This window comes from Panulirus ornatus, chromosome 25, assembly GCF_036320965.1.
Source record: "Panulirus ornatus isolate Po-2019 chromosome 25, ASM3632096v1, whole genome shotgun sequence".
Taxonomy (NCBI): Eukaryota; Metazoa; Arthropoda; class Malacostraca; order Decapoda; family Palinuridae; genus Panulirus; species Panulirus ornatus.
Window position 1 is genome coordinate 8,489,016 of NC_092248.1, and position 26,264 is coordinate 8,515,279.

At 36.3% G+C, this 26,264-nt stretch overlaps 1 protein-coding gene across 3 annotated transcripts; it reads right to left on the reverse strand.

The window, feature by feature from the left end:
• Window positions 1-516: 516 nt before the first annotated feature.
• On the reverse strand, window positions 517-24,037 carry LOC139757233 (ATP-binding cassette sub-family B member 10, mitochondrial-like). 3 transcript variants are annotated; one of them, XM_071677477.1, is made up of 14 exons: window positions 23,898-24,037; window positions 19,954-20,086; window positions 18,449-18,560; window positions 17,179-17,352; window positions 16,828-17,028; window positions 15,111-15,313; window positions 12,927-13,037; window positions 11,833-12,003; window positions 9,749-9,983; window positions 7,351-7,470; window positions 5,866-6,032; window positions 4,130-4,389; window positions 2,682-2,783; window positions 517-1,989 (listed from the first exon to the last, which is right to left on the reverse strand). In XM_071677477.1, the coding sequence occupies exons 1-14, from the start codon at window positions 23,924-23,926 to the stop codon at window positions 1,863-1,865; spliced, it is 2,145 nt and encodes a 714-aa protein (XP_071533578.1). In that variant the 5' UTR covers window positions 23,927-24,037; the 3' UTR covers window positions 517-1,862. The 3 variants fall into 3 exon arrangements, with proteins under 3 accessions (XP_071533578.1, XP_071533579.1, XP_071533577.1); XM_071677478.1 differs by lacking the exon at window positions 23,898-24,037 and adding an exon at window positions 23,717-23,735; XM_071677476.1 differs by lacking the exon at window positions 23,898-24,037 and adding an exon at window positions 23,212-23,369.
• Between the last annotated feature and the right edge of the window lie 2,227 nt (window positions 24,038-26,264).

A 26,264-nucleotide genomic window follows, 5' to 3' on the forward strand; every position in this document is an offset into this window, starting at 1 on the left:
CATCAAACACATTTAACAATTGTTCAAAATACTCCCTTCATCTCCTCACCTCACCACAAGTTGTTACCACTTCCTCATTTGCCCCCTTCATTTACGTTCCCATTTGTTTGCTTTTATTTTTCAATCTGAGTTCCCAACTTCATGGGATCTAATCTGCTTTTCATTAACATTTGCATAGAGAAAGATCTCTGTGATTTGTTGTTATGCACATAAAAAAGAAAAGAATGGGATAAGTGATCTATTATATACAAAGCCCAGTAACCTAGATAATTAGAGAAAATTTTGTAAGGGTACAAAGTCCCAGAGGGAGTTGTATATCATCTCATCTTAACAATCTACTGTACGTGAAGGAACCGCCACACTGGATTTTGAGAAAAATTGAGATAATTTTTCTTATGTATACAAAATAAACCATATTCAAACATCCAAGAAATATCTAAAACTAAATAGTACTATGGCTCTGAATTTCTCTGTTTGCCTGACTCTTGGTCCATGGTTGGGTCAATCAATGATGAATAAACTAAATAGTCTTTAATTTGCTATACATTTCATTATAAAGCACAGACAAGAAAATGAGACTTATGAACTTTAGCATTTACAGATGTGTACAATATGGTTTACCGACCCAAAAAACTGACTCATACATGGGGTGACACTCGATGATTTTAAAGTTTGAATGGAAAGTCACTTTAAGAGTTTTATCTTGTGGAAATTGATTGTAAGAGTTGTCTCTTGTAGATTCAATCTACACATGTGTTACTATAAGAGAATTTGATTGAATAATGAAATAATCTGTGACTTTATATCAAACTGTATTCAAAGGAATGTGAAAAGTGATTTGTCATGCTGAGAGCAGTGTAATGTTTATAAATAGAGCAGTGGAGGAAGGACTGCATAAGCCACCCTGATCTATATCCAAAACTAAAAAGAAGATGCAATGCACAGAATTATATTGTTCACCAATATGATAACAATGTTTATCTAGTAAAACTACTTACCTGCTCACCTCTTGCTGCAACAGTAGGACAGCATCATACAAAGATCAAAGATATTTCCTGATGTAAACCACCTATACCTGCTCTTATCACTTGTAATAAAAATGTCTAATTATATTAGACAATGAACATTGAAATAAGTTAATTTCTTATATGTTATCTTACCTGAACTAAGAAAATTTATGCTGCTGTATAAACGCGGGAGACAGCGACAAAGTATAATAAATAAATAAAAAATATTCTTAAACCAAAGCATGACATGGATATGGACTTTGGTTTATGTTTTGCATATTCTTGGAACAATATACTGATAATTGAAAAAAAAAATATGAAGTATAAAAGACAGTTTGTTATTCTTGGATCATAACATTTCATTACATCTTTCTAGCACCTCAACCAGAAGCTACGTATTTAGCATTAATCTGACTTCACTTAAAATTAAAGACCAATACAGATTTATACACCAGATTCAGTGTCTGGAATATAAAAATTCATTGGTGTGACAAATCATGTGTCTGCTATACTTCTCTGATGGTACAAATTGACTCAACACCTTGCGGTCAAATGTTTTCCTCATAACCCAGGTTTCTTGCCAAAGATGTGTAAGTCTTATTCCTCTCAATATGATTTTTGGAGTTATCTACTGTTCACAGGACCGTCAGATTTTTCAAAAAGAAAAAAATATTAGTCACTACAACTGAAGTAATGGGACTATATCACTTGTACCTGGGACCAGACTGTAAAGGGCATAACAAATACTGTACCTAATAACAGAAATACTAGTTTCAATGTACTATTATTAACGTGCACATTTAGCAACAACTAATTCCAATAGTAAACTTCGTCCCTCTGCAAAAATAGGAGCTCCTAACTAGTGATAGTTTGCCTTTCAACTAGCTTACGGAAGATCCCATCTGGTTTCATCATTAATTCTTTATACGAACCCAACTCACTTATCGCTCCCTCGTACAGCACTGCTATTTGGTCTGCATTCCTGTGGGGAAAGTAAGCATTTGTGAAAGATACAAACCATTTTCTTTTGTCTTGTACACCATTTATCATATTCACATCACAAGGGCTATAGAGAATCTTCCCCTATAACCTGATCCATACTTTTGCCCTTAAGTGACATGACCTAACAGGAACATTTAAAACATTTCCCAAAGTTACTATCTGGAAGTAACATAAGTAAAGCTGTCCACCTACTGCTTGCACCACAAGCAATACAGTAAAACAAAGAAAAAATTTTGAACATTCTATAACCTGTTTCTTCAATTGAAAGGTCCAATTTGCAACAGAATATTTGAAAATGCAATCTAAATTCCTTAAGGATGCATTTTACAAAACCTTGGCTGAATTAAAATGTTTACACATTACATCTAAATCAATTTCATAAATTAGGAGAATAACAATATACTAAAAAATTAACTTTACCTGGATATTGCTGCTGATAGTTTAAGAGGGAACAATGAGATTTACATGAGGTTAAGCAACAAGTCAGAAGCTAACAGCAATGGCATCATAAAGTTTGACTTTAAATAATTTTTTCACCTTCTTTCATTACCTACAATACAGAATATTAAAATCCTTTCTGAGATGCCAATATAAGGTTTTATACACCCTGATTTGAGAAAGAAGTTGTACTCTCAGACTGTAAACAAAATAACATTCCAAAAAATATATTACCTGATGGTTGACAGCCTATGGGCAATAGTGATAACAGTGCGACCATGCATAAGCCTTTCTAGGGCTTCCTGCACCAAGCTTTCACTCTCAGCATCCAGTGCACTGTAAGTGGGAAGAAGTCCATTTTAAAAGCAATGCAATCTGTTCATACAATCTTATCAAACAATAAGTGATAATCTTTGCCACTGGATTTCTAATAAAAGATTACTCAACTTAGCAAAATCAGAAGTTATAGATAATGGAGTGTGCAAAAACTGAAGATGCTCCAGAATGCAAAGAGACAGTGCAGGATACAATATATATAGCAAAGGACAGAATAATGATATTGTAATGAAACATGAAAAAGATAAGGAAGAACAAGAAAAAAATTCCTGTTCAATACAGTGGAGTGAGACTTAAAAGATATTTATACACTTTAAGTACAAAGGGCATGTATCGCTAAAGTGTAAAAAAGGATATGTGCCCATGAGGCACGGGGGATGCAACTCTCCGAGTCACAAGAGTGAATAAATGTATATCGATGTGCTTTAACCATAGTATTTCAAGAAGATTCTGAATGATACACCCTATTCTCAAGGCAAAAAACAAAAGTAGAAATGGATATTTGTTGTGCTATTTATCTATCTATATCTCTGTTGCCAGTTCCCTCCAGGAACTCTCATCAAGGGAGTAGCTACAGCAACAGTCTCCAGTTATCCCTGTCCTTACATGCTTCCCTCGCATATACCATTCCATGCATTCTTCCCCCATAAGTCTCCCTCTAGTACTCTTCATCTTCATATTCCCATGTCATATGTGGTCTTCCTCTTACACCAACTTCTTTAATTGTACTGTCATCATTCTCCTTGTGAACCTCCTATCTTGCATTCTTTCCACAAGCCCAAACCACATCATATTATGTTTCACCCACTCTACAATTCATTCCATCTAGCCATACCACACATGCTCCTCTCAAATAACTCACTTACACAGCATTTTTTTTAACCTCTGCAACTCATCCTACGACCATGTTTCAGTTGCATAAATTAGGGTCCTCCCAACCCTGACCTAATAGAGTACCAGAAAGCATTTATATGGACAACTTTGAAGAGAAATGAAATAAATGAACTAGGGAAGGTAAGTGTCCTGGAAGGAAAAAATGAAGTATGTGGCTGAGGGGAATAAAAGTGAAAAATTTTTGGCATTTTAAGAATACATTGCTTCATCAGAGTCTGCATGGGCAACCCTTCAACATAATGAGAGACGGTGAGTACAAAACAAACACAGATGGTTCAGATTAATCCAAACTGGATTCTTTATATGTAAGAAAAAGAGTACAAATATTCTGTTGAAACAAAATTACTGACAGTGCAAACCTGCAGAGTTATAAATACAAAAAATCAAATATCAGACTATAAAAATACTTTAGATGAACTTATCTTTCAAACAAAACATAACGAGCATTGTACCTGGTGGCCTCATCCAGTAACAAGATACGTGGATTGCTTATTAAGGCACGGGCTATTGCAATCCTCTGCTTTTGGCCACCTGACAGCATTACTCCCCGCTCCCCAACAATGGTATCAAATTCTTCCGGAAAAGATTTGATAAATGACAGAGCATTAGCCTCTCTTGCAGCATCAAGAAGCTCTCTGTCAGTTACAGCAGCAGGATTCTGTGCACCATACAGTAGGTTTTCACGGATGGTGGTAGAAAAAAGTACTGGTTCCTGTTTGGATGATAAAATTATAAATAAACATGGTAAACCAAAACATATGACAATAAACTATTCTATCATTCATTTCAATTTGTGGTGTCAGGAAAGAATATTTACAGAGACAGTCAGTTTACCAACTACATGAAAACACTAGATTGATGACATTATGCACAAAGCATTTCTGTCACAAATTAAATCATTTCTTAATTAGGGTACATGTTAAAGTCATCCATCAATCTATTCACCCATATCCTACCACTTTTCAGCTCTAGGTAAGATGCTTCCTGCAGAATCTTCATAAATACACCAAGATCTCAAAAAAAAAAAAAAAAAAAAAAAAATTCATTCCTGTTCACTGTTTCCTGAATTACAGAGGTAGCACCAGAAACATATGCACAAATGGGCCTCATTTGCTTGCATACACTCTCTAGTTGTCATGTGTAATGCACCTAAACCATAGCCTCCTATTTACAACCATGTCCAACAGACCTTTCAGTGGTTTCCCCTGATCAATGAATATGCCCTGATTCAGTTCACTGACAGCACATCACTCTCTTTCCACCATATCACTCTATACTTTATCCCATGCATGCCTTACAACCTCTGGCATGTTCAGGCCCCAAGCACTCAAAATCATTTTCACTCCATCTTTTTTATCTCCAGTTCAATCTCCCTCTCCTTGTCCACTGCAGTTCTGACAAACACATATATACCTTATGTGCTAACCTCTTCTCAGTCATTCTCCCCATATGTCCAAATCATTTCAGCACACCCTTTTCAGCTCTCTCAACCATAGTCTTCTCATAACCACACTTCTCCCTATCATATCATTTCTCAATCAATCAGCCCTGCTCACACCACATATTGTCCTTGAACATTTTATTTCCAACACATTTATCCTCTCCCAGACATTCTTGTCTTCAGCTCCTAAACTTTCAATCACATCTTGCAGCATAAAAGTAACCCCTTAAACAAAGCCACTCTGCTTTCATTAGCATTCACAGTCAGCTTCCTCTTCTACCACACTCTTCTCACAATGTTCCGAGTTCTGTAGTTTCACTCATTGGCAAACTATTCCTCAAACAGGATATCTTTATGTTCCATTCCCCTTAATTATTTTCTAACTTTATTCCTCTGCATACATCACCTTCCAAGAATTCCCTAACAACTCCATCCATATAAATGTTGGACAATCATAACAATATTCAAGGGCCTTGTCTTATCCTAGCTTCAGCTTAAAACCTCTTCCACAAGCTTTCCCCCAAAGCCATACACTTAATGCATTTGACAATTCCTTAACATCAACTATCAAATGCCATTTTGAAATTTATTAATGCAGCCTACACTGTTTTTCAATATTTTCTTGAGTTTTTCAGGGTAATATATTTAATTCACACAACTACACACTAAAATTCCCCTCTGCCCAATCTAACCTCTGACTTCGATGTGATTTATAGGTATATCCTGAAATAATATTTCTTTGATTACCTGACTGACAGAGCCAATCACTTCCCGTAACCAAGCTGGATCTAGCTGAGTTACAGGTATGTCATCAATAGTAATCTCCCCACTTAATGGGTCATACAAGCGCAAGAGTAGTGATGCAATGGTACTCTTGCCAGATCCACTGGAGCCTACAACAGCAACAACTGAACCTGTAAAATATTATATAGTTGTATGGAAAAAAAATAATATACTCTAGGATCAAAAGCATTAGCAGGGATCAAGAAGAGCTACTGAGGATATAAAGCATTAACAAAGATTAATCTTTGGAATCAATATTCTTTTCCTCGGAAGTAAGTTTTGCTATATTTTCCTACTTCCTGTTGTGCATCAACCTAAAAATGTCAAAGACAAGTGTGTAGCGCAAGGTACTTCAAACTGTGTCAATGTCTTTCTTGTACCTAGTAAGGGCATACATATCTGAATCTCATGCAAAATTTAATCTGTAGTTTAGTCACTTTTTCATAATTTTCTTACCATTTAAGATATCTTCTGATACTGCCTCATGCCTTGCATTATCTGATACTATATTAGAATCAAATCAGATAAGATGCAGCTCCCAGAGAAATATCTTAATTCATACTGTAATGAAAGCATATAATGCATAGCTCTGCGTAATAGTGATTAGATGAGTTTAATTCTGTGTAAAAGTAGTAGTGTCGTGTTTATGTAAATTTGATTTTTCTCAGTTCTCGCAGCAATACATTTTTCTTTTAAATCCCAACGTATTCTTATAACAATACACACTTTTGTGTGGTAAATCATATCTACTGTAAATGTGACCATAAAGCCGATTATCAAAAAATTCTACATACTACTCGCTACTTTTGTAAGAATCAGTTATATTTTTTATCCATAATCTTTTCAAATTCATATAACATGAAATAATTTTAAATCTAAAAAACATGTAATGAACAACACATTTTGTTCCATGAATTATGAACCAGAGTAGAGTACTGAGAGGTATATGTCTGGGGAAAAAAAAAAATACAGAAATGTGGAGTTTCTAGTCGAGGAGTCATCCTATGCAGTCAAATTTATCAACAATATACAAAGCAGTAAGCAAGTTAGCTTATCACTTCTGGTGCACATACTATGAAAGAGTTTCATACACAATTATGGCATAACTGGATCATCTGGAGTTCTTTAGTTATGGAGACTGTTTTCATGGCAGCCCCTTTGATGGAGTTCTAATTGGAACAGGCTTCAGAGATATAGATGGATAGATAGATAGATAGACATTTAAGAGATCAGCCACGAGTCACGTATTCTGTGATGTGTGCAGAAAGGTTCAGATGCTCATTACTCTTTAGAAGTAGACTGGCAAGAGATGCCCTTATCCAAAACCTTGAAATTAAAAGAACTCAGGCAAGCTACTTATCCTGAGAAGATCCTGATATGAGGGTAAGAGATAAATGTCAAACAGTCAACCACATATTGATAACACATCTACAAAATACTGACTCTTACCTGATGGTACTGACAAGCAGAGGTTTTTAAAAATAATGGCTTCAGGTCTTGTGGAATAGGCAAACTTTACATCTGTAAACTCTATATCACCTCTGAAGCCATCCAGAGGAAGTTTTATACCTGGAAATTGCAAACACGTTGTAATGATCCATTATAGATGCTTTTCCAAATAAAAACAAAAGCAATATGCTAAACAAAATCATTCTTTGTGAGGTAACATGTAAAGGATGAGTACAAATAATAATAGAGAGTGACACGACATAATAAAATACTACATATCCCGTCTTTCCACTTCACTTCTGTTTGATCATAATACCCATAACTACATACCACACACACTGCTGTTTCACTTTCAATCTCCATATACCATACCATAATTCTCTTCAAATTCCATGATTACTTCCATCACAATCCTTTGGCTCTTGAAACATTCCTTAGTGCAAATTAAGGAAATGGAAATAAACTGAACAGAGAGAATACAAAACATTTTACAAGCAATATTACTGGATTGGAGCATTTGAACTACCTCAAGCAACTGAAAGAACTTGAACCATATGGTTTTAAATGAAGGAGAGAGAAATACATAATAACACATACTTGGAAACAAGTTGAGGGCATAATGGCTATTTTTTTAAACCTAAAAGCAAATCAGCAAGGGCAATACAGTATCATCAAATCATGTGTAATACCTTATAATACACTTAAGAGGTTTTCCTTTCTTTCATAATTGTTTCTCATTTCCTTCAAGAATGAAGCAGTGCCAGGAACAAAGGAAAGGCCTCATTTGCACACATCTTCTCTAGCTATCATGTGTAATGCACCAAAACCACAGCCCCCTATCCACAACCAGGTTTCATAGACCTTCCTATGGTTTCCCCCAATTGCTTCATATTCCCTTGTTCAGTTCACCAATAGCATGTCTCCCCCTGTATATCACATCACTCCAATTCACTTTATCCCATGTGCACCTTTCACTCTCTCCCAACAGATATATCAGGCTAAAATATTTTAATGCCCAGTGAAGATGCTGGAATGATTCTTTAATGTAACAGTTAAAGACCTAAAACACACACATGGCGTGACTAGCAAAACATTCAAGAAGCTTTTAGTCAAAGACTATACCTGAGGATCCTTGGATATGTAATTACACTAAAGCAGTAGCTGCTGCAAAAAATAGCTTTATGCAACAAGCAAGACACATAAAGAGTAAAAAGTAATGTGCATTAGCCCTGCCATCACAGTAAAATCCTGTCATAGGTACTTGTAGGTAAGTAGATACTCTCCCAGTTTCAAACTACACACCCAAAACAGTCCCTTTCTCTTCCAAACTAACATATCTCATGCATTAATTACCCCCTTAACATCAGATGGATAGTTATGCAAGCTATGTGATGCCTCTAGATGGCTGCTTACACACTGAGTTTTGTGCCTCAATTTTCAAGGCCCCATTCCAAGTCTGTGAAGTGGCTGAGGTGATAGCATGTAATAATTTCTCCCAAAGTCACACTCCAGCCATGCTAATATGAGAGCAAATTTCTATGAAATTTATACGAGGGGAAACAGCAATTCTATGCTAAATTTAGAGGACATGACAGATGATCCTGAATTATATAATAATGACGATCTGTCCTTAGATGGTGTGGAGAGTATTTTCATGGACTCTTCCAGCATTGAAAGTTGATCAAGATAAGGAAGGTGAAGGTTTTCCAGCAAAAGTGGAGGCAGTATTCCACACATCCACTAGACATTGATAACTGCATCCAACTGGTGTGGCTAGTAATTTAACGAAATTTCATAATTCTGCTCTTATCAAGAAAAATATCATTACTAGACACAGTCATGAGTAAAGAATACAGATTTAACACCTGTGAAGGCAAAAACCATAGGTCATGAAATGATGGTACTGTACTGACAAAAGCACGAGCAGAGTCAACAGGACTGCAATGTGAAAGTGTGAAGAGTAATGAAGATTGGTAGCCAGAAGTTAGCCCCTGCATCTCTAAGCTAATAATCTTATTAGGTTTGAGCGAGTTGTTGCATGGATGCAGGGTCTCTATGAACACACATTTGCCACACCACTGATATTATGGTGGTAAGTAAGCAAGAAATCCATGTGAACATATATTTAGGGAGTAGAATGGTGTTGCAACTTCCTTGAGGGCAAATGCTTTCTCTAATACACACAAGACTCAGTCAATAGGTGAAAATGTTCTTTATCTTGAGAACCTGCTATTCTACCACCATAGTGAACCATCAGCAATTATGACCCTTGTGTATCCCTTAACAATGAAGATTTACCAATATAAAGTCCAAAATAGGGATACCAAGGCCACTGGTAAAAGCTGTACAAAATAACATCATAATATTGAAAGAATGACAGATGAAAATTTTTTTTTACCTCCATGAGTGGGGATCATTGGAACACGGTCCATCAAAGTAAATAATCTTGAAGATGCACCAAGGCCACGGTTCATCTCTGAGTAGAAGGAAGATATTCCACCCAGTGCAATGCCAACATATGCTGCATACAGGAGGAAAGAAGAAAGCTGTCCAACAGTGAGAGCAGATTCTGTGACCAAACCTCCGCCGTAGTACAGAACAGACAAGATGATGATATTTCCACTGAGCCCAGTCTGAAACAATTGATCAATAAACACATACATGAGCAAATTAAGATTATTTGAATTTGTCAAGTGTTTGAAAAAGTTCCCTCATATACAAAACAGTTTTTTGTTCTTGTATTCTTAGCTACTTTGCTGTATGTACCCTAACTAATTAATACAGAAAGTTATCTGGAAAAATCCAAAAATTTTGAAAAAAGTCTGGGATATAGAGCGCAAAATACAGGATGGATAATTAAGAGACATATCATGAGCAAGACAACAAATCATGTACCCTAAATAAAGGTACCAAGCTACAGGAAGAGGTCAATAATCACAGACTTATCCATGATGAAGAAAGAGACAATTGCAATTTTTGAGCTCTTCAATGAATTTCATGATGTTTACAAGGAACAATGATGGAGAAAATATTAAGACACAATTACAGCTTTCTACCTCCTCAGTGAATTTCATGTTGTTAACAAGGAACAATTCCTTGAGAGAAGGAGAACCATTTTATGGAAATGGAGGTCACATATAACTAACCTCTTAAAGTTCTACATGAGTATGAACTCAGTCTTGGACAAACAGGAAGGCTGAGTGGAACTGTTTGTATCTGGACTGCCTGAAAGCATCTGACTCTCCTACACGGGAGGCTCAATTAGAAGCTAAACCAACATGCAGGAACAAGGAGGAAACTCCTTCACAATGAATAGAAGATTACCTCAGAGAGAGGTAATAAACAATGCAAGTCAGAGGAGCCTTTTTAAAAGGGGTTGGAGTGACCAAAAATGCCACAGGGTTCAGTTCTGGGACTATCATTCTTCTTGATCAATGTAAATGACTTGCCTAAAGGTGTGGAATCTTAGGGTTCAGTTCTAAGACCATTACTTTTCTTGATCTATATAAATGATTTGCCTGAAGGTATGGAATCATACTGAAATATGTTTGCAGATGATACAAAGGTCTTGAGGGAAGTGAAAAGTAAGGAGGATTGCATCAGCCTACATGGGGACACTAAAGAGACTCCAAAATTGGCCTGAATCATGGTTGATGAAATTCACAGAAATAATGTAAAGTAATGAGAATGGGACAAAGCAAAAGATGGCCTCAACATGATATTATCTAGCAGGAAATAATTTTCACGACTGAGTGTGCAAAGGATTTGGGAATCAGCATCGTTCCTAACCTGTCACCAGAGACTCTCATTGGAAGAACAGTTAAAGAGACAGACTGGCTGCTGGCAAATATCAAAATTACATTTAAATATATGCATAAGGAAGTATTCAACAAGCTTCTCATAATGTAAGTTAGACCAAAACTTCTCAGGTGTGGTCACTGCACCCATAGAAACACAAAGAGCTAATAAGAAAGGTTCAGAGGAGGGCAACAAAGATGGTATCATAATTAAGAAAGCTAAGTTAGAAGAAAAGACTACAGGATTTAAACTTACCCACCTTTAAGTTTTTAAATGAGATCAACAATGTGGACAATAAACAGTTCTTCAAGAGATATGAGAAGAAAGAATTTAGGGATATAATATAAAATAAAGTAAGAAAAACTTGTTAAAAGGACGTAAAGTGATGAAGGAATGGAGCAGAATGACCAAAGACATGGTTAATACTGACATCATGCATAAATTCAAGAGGTTGTATGATAGTAGAGAATATTCAAGAAAGGGACCCCTCGAATGTAAAACTCCTTCCCAATACAGTACAAATTGGTAAGGGGCCCCTTGAGTGTAAAGCTCCCTGCCAGTACAGTACAAATAGGTAATTACACATATGAACTGATGTATCACTACATACAAAATAAATGCATACACACAAAGAAACACCCATGCATACACAGTCAAAGAATGAACAACAACATGGTTAATTACCAGTCCGAAGAATATTCCTCTTGCAAGAGATTCTTTATATGTCATACGAAGAACATTGTCAATTTTTTTGTCATACCTCTTCATTTCCAGAGGTTCTTGTGCAAATGATCTCACTGTGCGAATGCTGGCAATTCTTTCTTCTGCTACTTGTGTTGCTTGTGCGAGAGTATCCTAAAATAACATTTACTTTCACAAACCTTACAAAGTAACCATATACATCATGAATATTTTAGATAAAGTGACAACTAGATAAGTCTTAAGTCATACTTTACATACATATGAACCATATCATGTTCCATATCATACATGCATATGAACCATATCATGTTCCATACTGATCAATCTCTAATCTGAATGTTATCTTATATTCATATTCTTTATTACTTTGCAATAATGACTTTATCTACAGTCAAACTGTTCCCTAACAATATCTATTTTTATATAACTTATCCACTAGTAAAAGTTTCTATACAGGAAAATAAGGAATAACACAAGTATAATAAAAATGCTTACCTTGCATCAATCTGGAACAATTACTCTCATTGATAAAATAAAAAGTATCTGCAAATAAATAGAGGATAAATCCTTTTCTTCAATCTATTCTATCTATCTCTGATGCCCATTCCCTCAAGGAACTTCTTCAAAGCAGTGACCACGGTAAAAGTCTCCATAACTGGTGAAACTCCATTGTTGCTTCTAAGCCTTTAGTACCTCAGCCTTAACAGGCAACTGGCAGAGGGCAAGTCAAGCGGAGTGTTTCCATAGGATCCTACCTATTGTACCTACTGAATGCTTCTACCTAATGTGTCTACCAAATGTTTCTGCCTTATGCTTCAACCATTACTTCTCCCTAATCCTCCTGCCTAATATTACTACCTTATGCTCCTGCCTAATGTTCCTAACTACTACTACGGCTATCTACTGCCTCTAACATTTAGCCAAAAGGCAGGGCCAGCGCATAGCACTCGCCATAGAGAATCTAGAATTACAAAGAATGAGTTGTGTGAGTTAAGTGTTTTCAAGTATTATGCCTTTTATACAATTTCAAATATACTATACTACAGAGAATACAAAAATACATCCAAATTCCTCACCTGTACACTTTTTGTTATGCTCCGTACATAGCGGCCATACCATATTGCCATAAGGGCCACAGGAGGAACAACACTCATTCCCACTATGGCTAACTCAGTTGACATATAAAACTGAAAAACATGAAAATAATTCTGAGAAATGCTTGTGAAATCATGATAAAAGGAAGTATGAGATGCTCAAGAATATAAATAAACACTTATGACAGCATTCCTGACATCTACATCTAAACCATTTTATAAGCAAACCTTATAAAATTCAAAACTTTATAATTCCTCAGTAATTCAAAATGCTTTATAAATCACCTTCTTTCTACAATATAAATCAATATCATCCACAAATAACATTTTAATGTGTTTGCAAGACATCTTTTGACTCTGAGGATGGAGAAAAAATTACTACCCATGTATCTCCTGATCACTAGAAGAGAAAACTACAAGGGATGAGAGTGAGGTCTCCTAAACTGTCAGTTCTTAAAGTAGAAACAGAGGAAGAAACTACAAATACACAAGTCCAAATAAACAAGTTTGATGCTCGGGGGAAAAAAAAAGGAGATAGGTAATATCTGATGAGTGATACTAATCCTCTGATTCTGGATCAGATTAAGTTGAAGGATAAGGAAGAAGATTGATTCACAAATGTCCAGAGTTACTGAGAGAGCATGAGCATAGGAAGGAATTGTGGATACTGAGAAAATTACGATCAGGCTAGAATTCTTTATCTTTTTTATGTTGAAGGCTCCAGTCATGGACAAAAGTTCACATCAAGGTTAGGCTTTAACTGATATAAAGAGAGAATTATGAAGTGGAAAAGAAAAGACAAGGGAAAGTGTCCATGAATTTTTTAAGAAATGAAAAACATGTCTTTTGAAATGTTCCAGGTCATAGGTATTGGGAAAAACATGAGAAGATAAAGAGTTCCAAAGCTTTGATGTGTAGGGAAAGAAGCAGGCATCATACTGCAAAGCAACTTAATAACTTTTTCTATTCTCCATACACCTCTCCTGATTTCATCTTATCCAAATGCTTGTTCTGACTCATTTTTAGAATTTTCTTTTTGAAATTCATGTTGACCAATATTAAGTTAAGGGGTGGTAAATGGATTAAAGAGGCCATACATTAGGGAAAGGGCTCAGGTCAAAATGACCTCATTCTGTGTGGGTGTTGCCACTGCATGAGTTCAGGTGAGACTCAAGGAGGATTGGCAAAGATACTGGATCACAATTTAGATGCAAGAGTATAAAGAACCTACAATGCTTTGGAGCAGCATATCAACAAGGAAAACAATATATTGAGATGGGAAGAAGCCTAAGTAATCTACATGCAAAGCCATATTGAAGTAAGAAAACTGCTAAAAGCCATGCACTATAAAATGAAAGAAACAATTAATATTTGGTCTGGATTCATCAACTGGGTAAGAGCTGCTACTAAACTGTCCAATACAAACTGGAGATCAAGCAGAGGTGGGTGAAGCCAAAGATGTCAGGAGGACACCTAAGTTTATACTTAGTATGTACTGTTTGTCTTTAAGTCAGTTCCTTGACCAAGACTGTAGAAATGTTAGAATATACAATTGCATTCAAGACTTGTGTTTCCATTCACCTCCCCCTCAACTTTTCATTTCTCTATTATTCATTTTGTCTTTTTTTTCTTAACCATGGCCTGGTTTTGATGAGGATTTCTACCCAATGTTGATGGAACAAATGAAAACTAGAATGAAGTCAGCCAGCCACAGTGATCAAATCATAAAAACTATAGATACAGAGATGAACATAGCACTCTAGTTAACACAAAATAGGAACAGTTCAAACAGAAGGAAAAAGAGTATATCACAACACACAGGTACATGTACAGAAGTCAAAGAAAATCTATAACCTTACCAGTTACTGAAAAATTTGCCCAATCCTCCCACTTTCAATCAGCTTAACTTATTGGATATAAAATCTGATGTAATCTACACAAATTCTACTATGAAGAGTATGACACTTGAGTAAGATTATCATTGTGATATCTACCCAAGGGTGGAGGTTTGGCAGTCTTTCTAAGAGCTACTTTTTGTATCAAAGTAAAAAGGCAAATTTAACCCAATAAATACAACCTTTCCAGGAATTTACGATCATAATGAATAAATAAAAAAAGAACTCCTTTCACCTAACCTATATCTTTCAGTTAACAGATCATGCTTACCATCATCCCAACTCCAGCTAATGCCATGACAGTAGACCTTAGCCCATCTGAAATGTTCATTGTTAGTGACTGTGAGACAACAGATGTATCAGATGACAGCCGGTTTATAAGTTCTCCAGTCTTATTCCTATCAAAGAAAGCAATCTCTTGTTTCATAATGGCAGCAAACACTGATGACCGCAAAGTGCGAGTTATACGTTGCCCTGAAAAGTAAAGTACTGTATTGGCAGGTAAAATATCTGAATATTTCAAAGTCTTCTTGAACATACATCAAAACATAACAACAGTCCTATTGTATACAAAATCATTTCCAGTAATAAAATACTGAAGGGGTTTCCCTAGCTATTCATGACTTTTGTCAACAGCTGTTTTGATAGTTAACATTAAACTTTTTGCAATCAAAATTTGTTTTTGATATTCAGACTCTCAGGGGAATTCATTTTGAAAATGAGAGAAAAAACATGAAATGTATTTCAAATGAAGGACACTCTAATTTTATGCTTGATTAAAAGTGAAAAAACAGTACTACAGTAGCTTACATTATGAATAAGACTGAGAACAGCAAAAAAATGGTACACTAAGAAATGTTAAAAAATATTCAGCAATGAATCATGGAATGTATGGCCTATGGATAGGATAACTTTAACAAATGGTGATGTTTACAAAGTTTTGTCATTCCTACAACTTGTTTCATGCATCAGTATTGTTATGATAATAAAATCAAACCTTCTTCTACTATAATACCGAGTAATTAGATTCTATGGGAATGATCCTTGTACTACTCATTTTGTTTCTTTTCTAACTCAATTTAACTTTAAAGTTTACATAAAGAACATCTGAAATGCTCTGAAGCAAAACTGAACCAAGAAAATGATAATTTCTATAGAAATTTCCATAAAGAATTTTCACTATATCATGCAGAAGCTGATAAAATGATGAATAATTCAGCCTAAGGTACTTAACAAGATAGAAATTGTATTCTGCTTATACCTCAAAACTTAACAGAATCTCTCATGCCACACTTAATCACTTACTTCCTGCTGTAAGAGTCCCACCTATCCTTATGAAGCTCCTGCAGTATTCAGTTGAGACCAAAAGTCATAAAGTGTTGTGATGTGTGAGTGTCTATGTACAAAGAATAACTGAGTAGTAACTGCACAGTTTCTTCTTTAATCAAGCCATATAACTATCTATAAGACAGGAAATATGACAAATACAACAAAAATAATTTAGGCTGCATATGGAATGGTAGGAAAAAAAAAATCTTGGACAACTACATCTCTATGTAACGGCAATATTTCTTGGAATTACCTATGAGAGCTTTACACTCGTGGGGTCTCACCTCTCGAACATTCTCTAATATCATACAACTTCTTAAATATTTGTATGATGTCTGAATTAACCATGACCTCAGTTATTTCATTCCATTTACCCACCAATCTTACACCATAAAAGAACTACTTTACATCTTTTTTTTCCTAAAACTCTTGCATAATTTCATGTTATCTGTTCTAAAATATACATTTTCATGTAGTTGTCTTTCTTGCTTTGGACCGATATGCAGTCCAAATTATTCCACATGGTAGACTTTGCAAGCACTCCAAGCAATCTTGGGAAAGACCTTCTTCCACCCCAAGAAAATTACCATTCATACCATATTTACAAGTGCATCTAAAATCATCTGTAAAAAAGACAAACAGCTGGCAGCTTCCAATACCTGCAACATTCATGAGGTAAACCCGGCCAAAATTAGCAGCAGCACCAGTCAAAAAGACACCAGTTAAAGTCAAACAAACATTTTGCAAGTTTTGTTTCATCGCTAATGTGTCAGCTGTATAGATGATATCGATAACATGGCCAAGAGCAAAGGGAACTGCCATTGTTATAGTACTTGATATTGTAAGAAGTCCAATCGCACCTAAAGAGATGACAAAAAAGCATTAATAATCAAGCAACTATATATTCTATCATTATGAAAAACAGATGATACATATTTGTTTGTATGCTTGCATTTTCATGGTAATTCTGTTAAATACCTAGGTTAATAACAAATAAATAGTGTACTTACATGTCAAAGTCCACCTCTCTGGTTTCACAATGGTAAATAATCTTTTAATTTCAGTTAAATTTAATTTCTGAAGTTTAATTGAAACATCTAAAGTTTCTGCTTTATTGGCTGATAAATGCACAGATGTGTCTGCTACACTTCTGCCACTTCTCCTGTACTGCCATCTCCTTGTCCCTAAAATGATTGCAACTGATAAATCCCTCTGAAAAGGAAATTTTCATGAACAATCAAAATTTAAAGTTTCAAAAAATCTAACCAGGCAAGTCCTAGACCTAAAATTAGGTGTTGCAGACCATGTTAAATTTTCAAGAAATGTATAGAATAGAGAATCTAATTTCCAATTTATGCTGCTATACCTTCTAAGTATAATTTAGATACTGAGAACACCAATCTGCTACTCTTACTTTCATACTCTGATATCTAGAGGAAAAAAAGTAACATTACAATAAGAGCTCCCAATAAAAATTAACTTGTACCAACAGTCAATACTTTCAAAATGCAAGATGGTGTCTCCCAAATGATTGTGAAAACCATAAAGTGCATGAACAGCATGGGAACAACAGTAGGCAGAAAGCTCAAATCACGAAAACAGCTAACCCACTTAGCTATTCTACCAGCATGAGAGCAGGCCCACTGACTTAGGTAGCTATGAGATGTATTAAACAAACACTGTTTCGCTTCTCTTGTGGTTTCCTCACACGAGTTTCTCATGTTATATTCAACATAGCGTATATTCTAAGGCCCTTTCCACAGACTGATTCTAAGAGCTTGCTTCCACCAATATGGCATCTACAATATAGCATGTTTTCACCTTTTCCCGTCTTCATTACTTTATTACATCTATTGCCCTCTTTTGCTGGTTTACAAGGGAAGGGTACAGTCAATGGGCTGAAATGGGCAATATGAAGCAGTCAGAGAAAACCACAGAAAGGTCTGTGAAATGTGGTTGTGGATGGGGGGTCTGGTTTTGGTGCATCATATATGACATGTGCAGAGTGGATGTAAATGATACTATAAGGAGATGGTTTCCAGCCTCCTACAACATGCATGAGAAATGCAACTAGTATTCTATATCCATTTATTATCAATCTGTATATTTCCATATCTGTTTAACAAAACCATCTCCATATGTTTAGCCTAAATATGCAGTTCCTACTTCTAATTATAACCCTATATCACCTCGTATACCTACAAGAAAATAAAGGAGACATTCTTATGACCGTATCTCAGATCACAAATATGCATATAATCAAAATTGAAGTATTCTTACCTGAGATGAATGCTGATCTGACACCTTGAAAATACTGATCATGAAGCTGTATCTTATTAGCTGTATTCTTTACTCTCATGTAGTTGTTGCCTCCTGATGGTCGCACCCATACCTACCATCAAAATATATGACATAAATATGAAGCAATCTATGTTTTTCTTTTCTGAAAACACATGTTAAGAAACATCCATCACTGGCCTAATCTTAAAAGGCAAATTTCTACCTTAGAAACTCTTAGATTATTTCTTTCCTTCTTTCACTATTTATTTGCTCTTATACAAGAAGAGGGAAGGTGGGCACTTGAAAAATGGCAATGAGTGTTGGAAAGAAGTAAAATTATCAGTGAAAGAAAAAAAAAACAGGTGTATGTGCACTTCTTGCAACTAATTAGATGTAAAAGAAAAAGTAGATAGAGCTCTGTCTGGAAAATGCAGACTCCTTAAAAGAATACAAATGAGAGTTGGGGTGAGCAAGTATCAGCAAATTTCAGGAATAATAAGAAAATCATAAGGGAACTTCAGTAAAGAGGTCAGCTGGGGAGATAGTGACTGGCAAAGATGAGTTTAAGGAATGGTGTGAGCATTTTGGAATTTGGATGTATTTGATGACAGAGTGGTGGATGTGGGGTGTTTTGGACATGGAGGAATGTGAAGTCAGAGTCATGGCTTGTGGTCTGGTGAAGGGAGAAGCGGTAGTCAAAGCCTTGAAGTGAAGCAAAGCAGCTGGAGTGCATGGGGTAGCAGTTGAATTTCTTAAGATATTGTGTTGGTGACTGGCTAGTTAGCATTTTCAATGTATGTAAAGCTTATGATGAAGCACCTGAGGACTAGCAGAATGCCTGTATAATGTTGTTATTTAAAGACACGGGGGACAAGAGTGAATGTTTTAATTACAGAGGTATATGTTGGTTATGTGAACCTGGTAACTTATATGGGAGAATGGTCACTGAGAGGGTGGTGACATGCATAGAGCATCAGACTGCATCCAAAATCATGGAATGGGAGTGAACATACATGAAAAAAGGAAGAGCAAAGTGCATGCAAGGAACATAACTGAGTAAAAAAAGCACAACTACTTTTACTAATACATAAGGAAAATAAGTGTGTAAATTGCAATGCTTTATGGTAGGCACTAGAGTTTTGATATCTAACTTAGTTCTCAAGTTCCTTATCCGAGGTTTGCAACCATGAAAAAGATGAGAAAAACATGAAAAGTGCAAGGAAAAATAATCATTCTGCAAACTTTACAGATGTGTCTGCTCATGATATGCTGTATGGAAGAATCATTGTAAATGGATATATGATCAAATAGATAAATATGAAAATATTATATTCATAATAAGACAATGAAATGAAATGTTCTGATACAACACTGTACAAGAGGAAATTTTTGAAAAACATGAAGAATTTAACAGAATGTATTAAAACATGAAAACATTCATGGTCACACATTCATGATAAAAACCTGCTCTAATTCTATTAACAAATGATGCTTATACACATTACCCCTGAACTTGCTACTCGTAGACCTGGTAACCAGCTCTGACGGAGAGCCAACAAAACAGTGGGATCTAGAGCAGCTACTGGAACTAGCGTGTTGCGGCATGCTACAGCTGCCAGTAGTCCTGACATCTCTAATCTGTAAAGACCAACCAGTTAAACAATGTCTTTACTTTAAAATATAGTAATACATAAATGATGTTATATTTCTGAAATGTCCAGTATATACAACGATTAGCATTCAATCTTCATTTAACAAGTCTTTTCTTTAAAAGAATACAGGAATATGAAAATGATGTAATCTTGTAATTTGAAGATGCAGCAGAGCTTAGTTTAGGTTACTTGTATGTAAAACCCCTTTTTTGTATCTCCAGTTATGTCAAAATCACACCCTACTTGTCAGTCAGTGATATCTCATACCTCCCCAGGGAAACTGTTAAAACCATTAAAAGAAATATTAAAGAGATGTCAGAGTTTGATTTATTTGTTGCAGTCATAATTGGAGCCCAGCAATGAGCGTTGGTGTACTAGACATCACTACCTTTTCCTCATTCCAAAAATTTCTGTCGCTGAACATCTAAAATAAACAACTGTTTATGTCTTTCACATCAGTCTGCCATTTCCCATGAAGCAAGGTATTGCTGAGACATGAAGAAGGGTTTCATTAGTTTATATCTTCTCTCCAGCCGACATGTACAAGTTGACAAAACTACAAATTTGGCAGTGCAAGAAAAGTAGATAAAATTGTAAATTTGGCAGTGTGAGAAAAGTACTGTAAATAATTATCTATTCATGGTGGCAGTAGAGAACAATTTACCCAAGATAGGTGGAGGGGTTGTGCACTTACTAGATTTGAAAGTCATTCTGCCTGGATGTAGTAAGGGAGCTGTGGTTTCGGAGCATTATACATGACAGCTAGAGACTGAGTGTGAACGAATGTGGCCTTTGTTGTCTTTTCCTAGCGCTACCTCGAGCACATGTGGGGGGAGGGGGTTGTTATTTCATGTGTGGCAGGGTGGCGACGGGAATGAATAAGGGCAGACAGTATGAATTATGTACATGTTTATATATGTAAATGTCTGTGTATATATATATACATATGTATACATTGAGATGTATAGGTATGTATATGTGTGTGGGTGGACATGTATGTATATACATGTGTATGTGGGTGGGTTGGGCCATTCTTTTGTCTGTTTCCTTGAGCTACCTCGCTAACGCGGAAGACAGCGACAAAGTATAATAAAAAAAATATATATATATTTATTCATTAATTATACTTTGTCACTGTTTGAAGGAATAGTGGTTCCAACAATGTTATATGGTTGCGAGGCGTTGGCTATAGATAGGGCTGTGTGGAGGAGGGTGGATGTGTTGGAAATGAAATGTTTGAGGACAATATGTTGTGTGAAGTGGTTTGATCAAGTAAGTAATGAAAGGGTAAGAGAGATGTGTGGTATTAATAAGAGTGTGGTTGAGAGAGCAGAAGAGGGTGTATTGAAATGGTTTGGTCGCATGGAGAGAATGAGTGAGGAAAGATTGACACAGAGGATAGGTGTGCCAGAGGTGTAGGGAATGAGGAGAAGTGGGAGACCAAACTGGAGGTGGAAGGATGAAGTGAAAAAGATTTTGAGTGATCGGGGACTGAACATACAGGAGGGTGAAAGGCGTGCAAAGAATAGAGTGAATTGGAACGATGTGGTATACTGGGGTCAACGTGCTGTCAATGGATTGAACCAGGGCATATGAAGCGTCTGGGGTAAACCATGGAAAGTTTTGCAGGGCCTGGATGTGGAAAGGGAGCTGTGGTTTCGGTACATTATACATGACAGCTATAGACTGAGTGTGAATAAATGTGGCCTTTGTTGTCTTTTCCTAGCGCTACCTCATGCGCATGCAGGGGGAGGAGGTTGTCATTTCATGTGTGGGGGGTGGCGACGGGAATGAATAAAGGCAGCAAGTATGAATCATGTACATGTGTATATATGTATATGTCTGTGTATGTATACATACATATACATTGAAATGTATAGGTATGTATATGTGTGTGTGTGTGGACATGTATGTATATACATGTGTACGAAGGTGGGTTGGGCCATTCTTTCATCTGTTTCCTTGTGCTACCTCGCTAACGCAATAGACAGCGACAAAGCGTAATAAATGAATAAATAAAAATATATAAATATATATATAATCAGCACCTGTAGGTCAAATGCTATTATGCTAATTGTTATTTTCCTGTGTCACTTTGTTGAGTGATTTATCTAAGCTATCATCCAACTCTAAGATCTTACCACAGATGTTTTATGTCTGGACTTCTATTAAGCCTGTCATCCACCTCTAAGATCTTACCAAACAAACCTACTAAACTTTTTGAAATATTAACATATCAAAACAGTAACATGTTTATGAAGGCCATCCCAAAAATGTTTTATGTTTGGACTTCTATTAAGCCTGTAATAAGGTTCAAAATGTTTGGCAAATTATAAAACATGACATCCTGACAGTGGGTACACAACTCTCTGGTTAGGCATAGGGTGGACTACATAAGAGAAGGCCGAGAGAAGTGATAAAGGGATAACAAATCAGAGTGGGTAAACGTGAAAAGTGACATAACAGATAGCTCTTTGACAATGCTGCTGGACTCACAAACTAAAACTGATCTTCAAACACATCAGAAACACTTGAATGACTACTAATACTTGCAAAAACTTCTTTTCCTGAGGAAAAATTCGAAACAAACTATTGAAATAAACAAAAAAGTCGGTAAAATACCAATGACCCTTGGGTGCCAATATGACGATACAATAATCACCACAAAATTCAATAAATAATGAAGCACATGGAAAATAAGCATCAACCAACAGAATCACCTCAAAGTGCAATACCATTACAGGCGAAATTTCTACAAAATTGGAGAAAGTTTCCATGTTAATGAAAATTCGGTTAAATATTAATTGATTATCCTATCTCTATAATGTAACCATGAAGCTTTCATCCCAGTGACCCAATAGAACTCTTGCCTTTGGAATATTGTGAGCCGATCTTAAACCTGATGCCGTAAGATCAACATCACAACCTGTCCAGATCCTCGAAAGAACTTTTATTTCACAACAGCTTTTTCCCCCTTTCCCGTCTTAATTCTACCCTTCCTAAACGCTCCAGCTAACCACTGGGCCTAGATTCGTCTTCAGAATACGCTCAGCATCATTTTCCCAACCTAGGGGTTTAGAAACAGCCACACAAAGTTTGGCACAAACTTACAGAGGGTGAAGTTGACTCTCTCTCCGGACAAACCCCAACACACCTGATGCAACACACACAACACAACGAGCCTCTCCCCCCCACAACACACCAATAATAACAAATCTATATTTCTCATATAAGGTACTCTTATAAAGATACATTTGGAGTATGTGCTTTATGTAAATATAATCAATGTTAATCATGTGTAATATATGTATTTTTTCCCACGAATAAATAGTGATATAAGATTGTTTACGTGTTTGTGTGTGTGTGTGGTTGGTTGCGTTCACAAACGGTTTTATCTTAGTTCCTGTAACAATCGGTCAAGAATTGAGACTCTCTCTCCCTCTGCTCAAGAGCCTTATATATTTCTTTAAAAGGCTGTGAAGCCATAAAGCCGAAGTATAACGAAAGATACCCGGTTACTAAAGGAACCCTAGATGTACTGAAAGTAAACACCACCAACACCATAAACAGATCGACTTTCCTCTAAAATGGAAAAACTTTGTTTTAAGCCATTTACATTTTCCCCTTTGAGCCTAAGAAAGTTGTGCCACTTTTGATCTCTTATCCTCAAACGTGTCAGCTCACAAGGACACCCAGCGAGTCTCACAAAACTGGCCATCTCACGGTTAAACACGTCAAGCAAGCAAATTGTGTCACCACCATTTTTCTGATGTTTCATTAACCTTTACGGTACCTACTGTATTTTACACTGGCACTTAGAGTTCATGTCACAATTCTACTGATCTTCTCACTCTCTAGAAAGCAGGACATAGCTTTATATGGTGTCAAATACAAAATAAATCCAAGGAACATCGTCTTCACCAATTGTGTATTGAAATGTTTGAGCCAGCAAAAGATACATTTTCATCTTTAGAAATTTACTAACTTTTGTACTCTATGACTAGCTTCACTGCACCATACTTAAGTAACAATACCCAATTGGAATTAAACTGTTTATATTTATTTTTTCGATAACGTAAGAAGCCATTTTGTTATTCATAAGAAAATGAAAAGTATTCTGGCCGAATTTTCCTTCCTCTTGCTCCATTCACTCAAACTATCAAAAACGGTCGTTGAACTGTTAATACAACCTTACAGTCTGCTAATAAGCATTCTTAATACATAGTTTAGGCAAAGCGAACTTAGAATACCATGCTGAAATAAAGGGTATGTACTAGACCATAAAAGGCTGCCATTTTACCAGTATTGCAGGCCAAGTGAAGCTAGTTCCGTGAAACCTACTGCACAGGTTTCATTGCCACTAGTGTAATTACTTCCCCTGGCAACTGTTCACCCCATGCTGTAGAATGTAGCCCTAATTAGGTAAATGGGCTATTCATTATCAAACCATAGTTGTTCAAGAGTCGTATGACAGTGCTAGTTATCGTACAGTCGTGTTCAAGGGTCGTAACACAGTGCTCAGTTATTGTAAAGTTGAATTCAAGGGTCATGACAGTGTTCAATTATCATACAGTCGCGTTCAAGGGTCGTATGTGCTCAATTATCATAGTCGTGTCCAAGGGTCGTATCAGTACTCAATTATCATAGTCTTGTTCAAGGGTCGTATCAGTACTCAATTATCGTACAGTCGTGTTCAAGGGTCGTTATCACAGTGCTCAATTGTCGTACATGGCTCGTATCTGCTCGATTTTCATACACTCGCGTTCAAGGATCCTACCGTTGTGCCAATGGCCAGGGGTAGTATTGCTCTGCTCTAGGAACTCACTGTCATGCATAAGGGTTGTTCAGTCGTGCCTAATATATTAAATGTTTGCTTTCCACTACCTGAGCATACAGAGTGTAGGCGCTCAAGTGTTCATGGCATTTTGAACCAGCCGACGGTGTGAACAGAACCTCTAGGATTTTTGCTCTATTAACGAAAATATATTGATACGAGATCATTGGCTGTGCTAGATTGATGATAGTAGATATTACGTACTCTATAGTTGTACAATTTAAGAGTAATCTGATCTTTTCAAAATCGACTTTCCCACTTTAATTAGGTTAGGATGCAGACAATATTGTCCAGTGTCTATAGATTTTGTCTGAAACTTGTAAATGGGGCCTGAACATAGAGGAGGGTGAAAGGCGTGCAAGGAACAGAGTGAATTGGAACGATGTGGTATACCGGGGTCGACGTGCTGTCAATGGATTGAACCAGGGCATGTGAAGCGTCTAGGGTAAACCATGGAAAGTTTTGTGGGGCCTGGATGTGGAAAGGAAGCTGTGGTTTCGGTGCATTACACGTGACAGGTTGAGAGTGAATGTAAACGAATGTGGTCATTGTTGTCTTTTTCTAGCACTACCTCGCACGCACGCACGCGGGGTGAGAGGGGTGTCATTTCATGTGGGGGGAATGGATGAAGGTAGCATGTATGAATATGTACAGGTGTATATATGTATATGTCTGTGTATGTATACGTTGAAAAGTATAAGTATGTATATGTGCGTGTGTGGGCGTTTATGTATATACATGTATATGTGGGTGGGTTGGGCCATTCTTTCGTGTTTCCTAACGCTACCTTGCTACCGCAGGACACAGCGACAAAGTATAATAATAATACTATTAATAAATATATATATATATATATATATATATATATATATATATATATATATATACATGTGATTTTCATTCCATATCTAGAAAGATATCAAAAAACCTTGCCACAGTGACCAGTATTCAAGTCAAGGATGTGTTGTTGGAAAAAAAAAGGACCTAATTAAAAAAATCATGAACATTATCAGCTTGAAACATCTCTCCGATTCCATATGTGCTTGAGCGACATGGAAGCATAAGAAGAGAGGCCTTTCAAATGTCAGTTGTGTGACGTGCTACAAGCATATGTATCACGTTAAAGCACATAGGCAGCATCATGTTGAAGACAGGCAATATGCATGTGATTTATGTGGTATGTGGTTTATAAAAAAAGCTTCAAACCACAGACACTAAGCTTAGACATATCAAAAAGACAGTAAATGCTTACTGGAGGTCAGTGAAAATACACTTCTTTAATCAATGAGTAATTCCCACTTATTCCTCCTTGACTTGTGGATTACAAAAA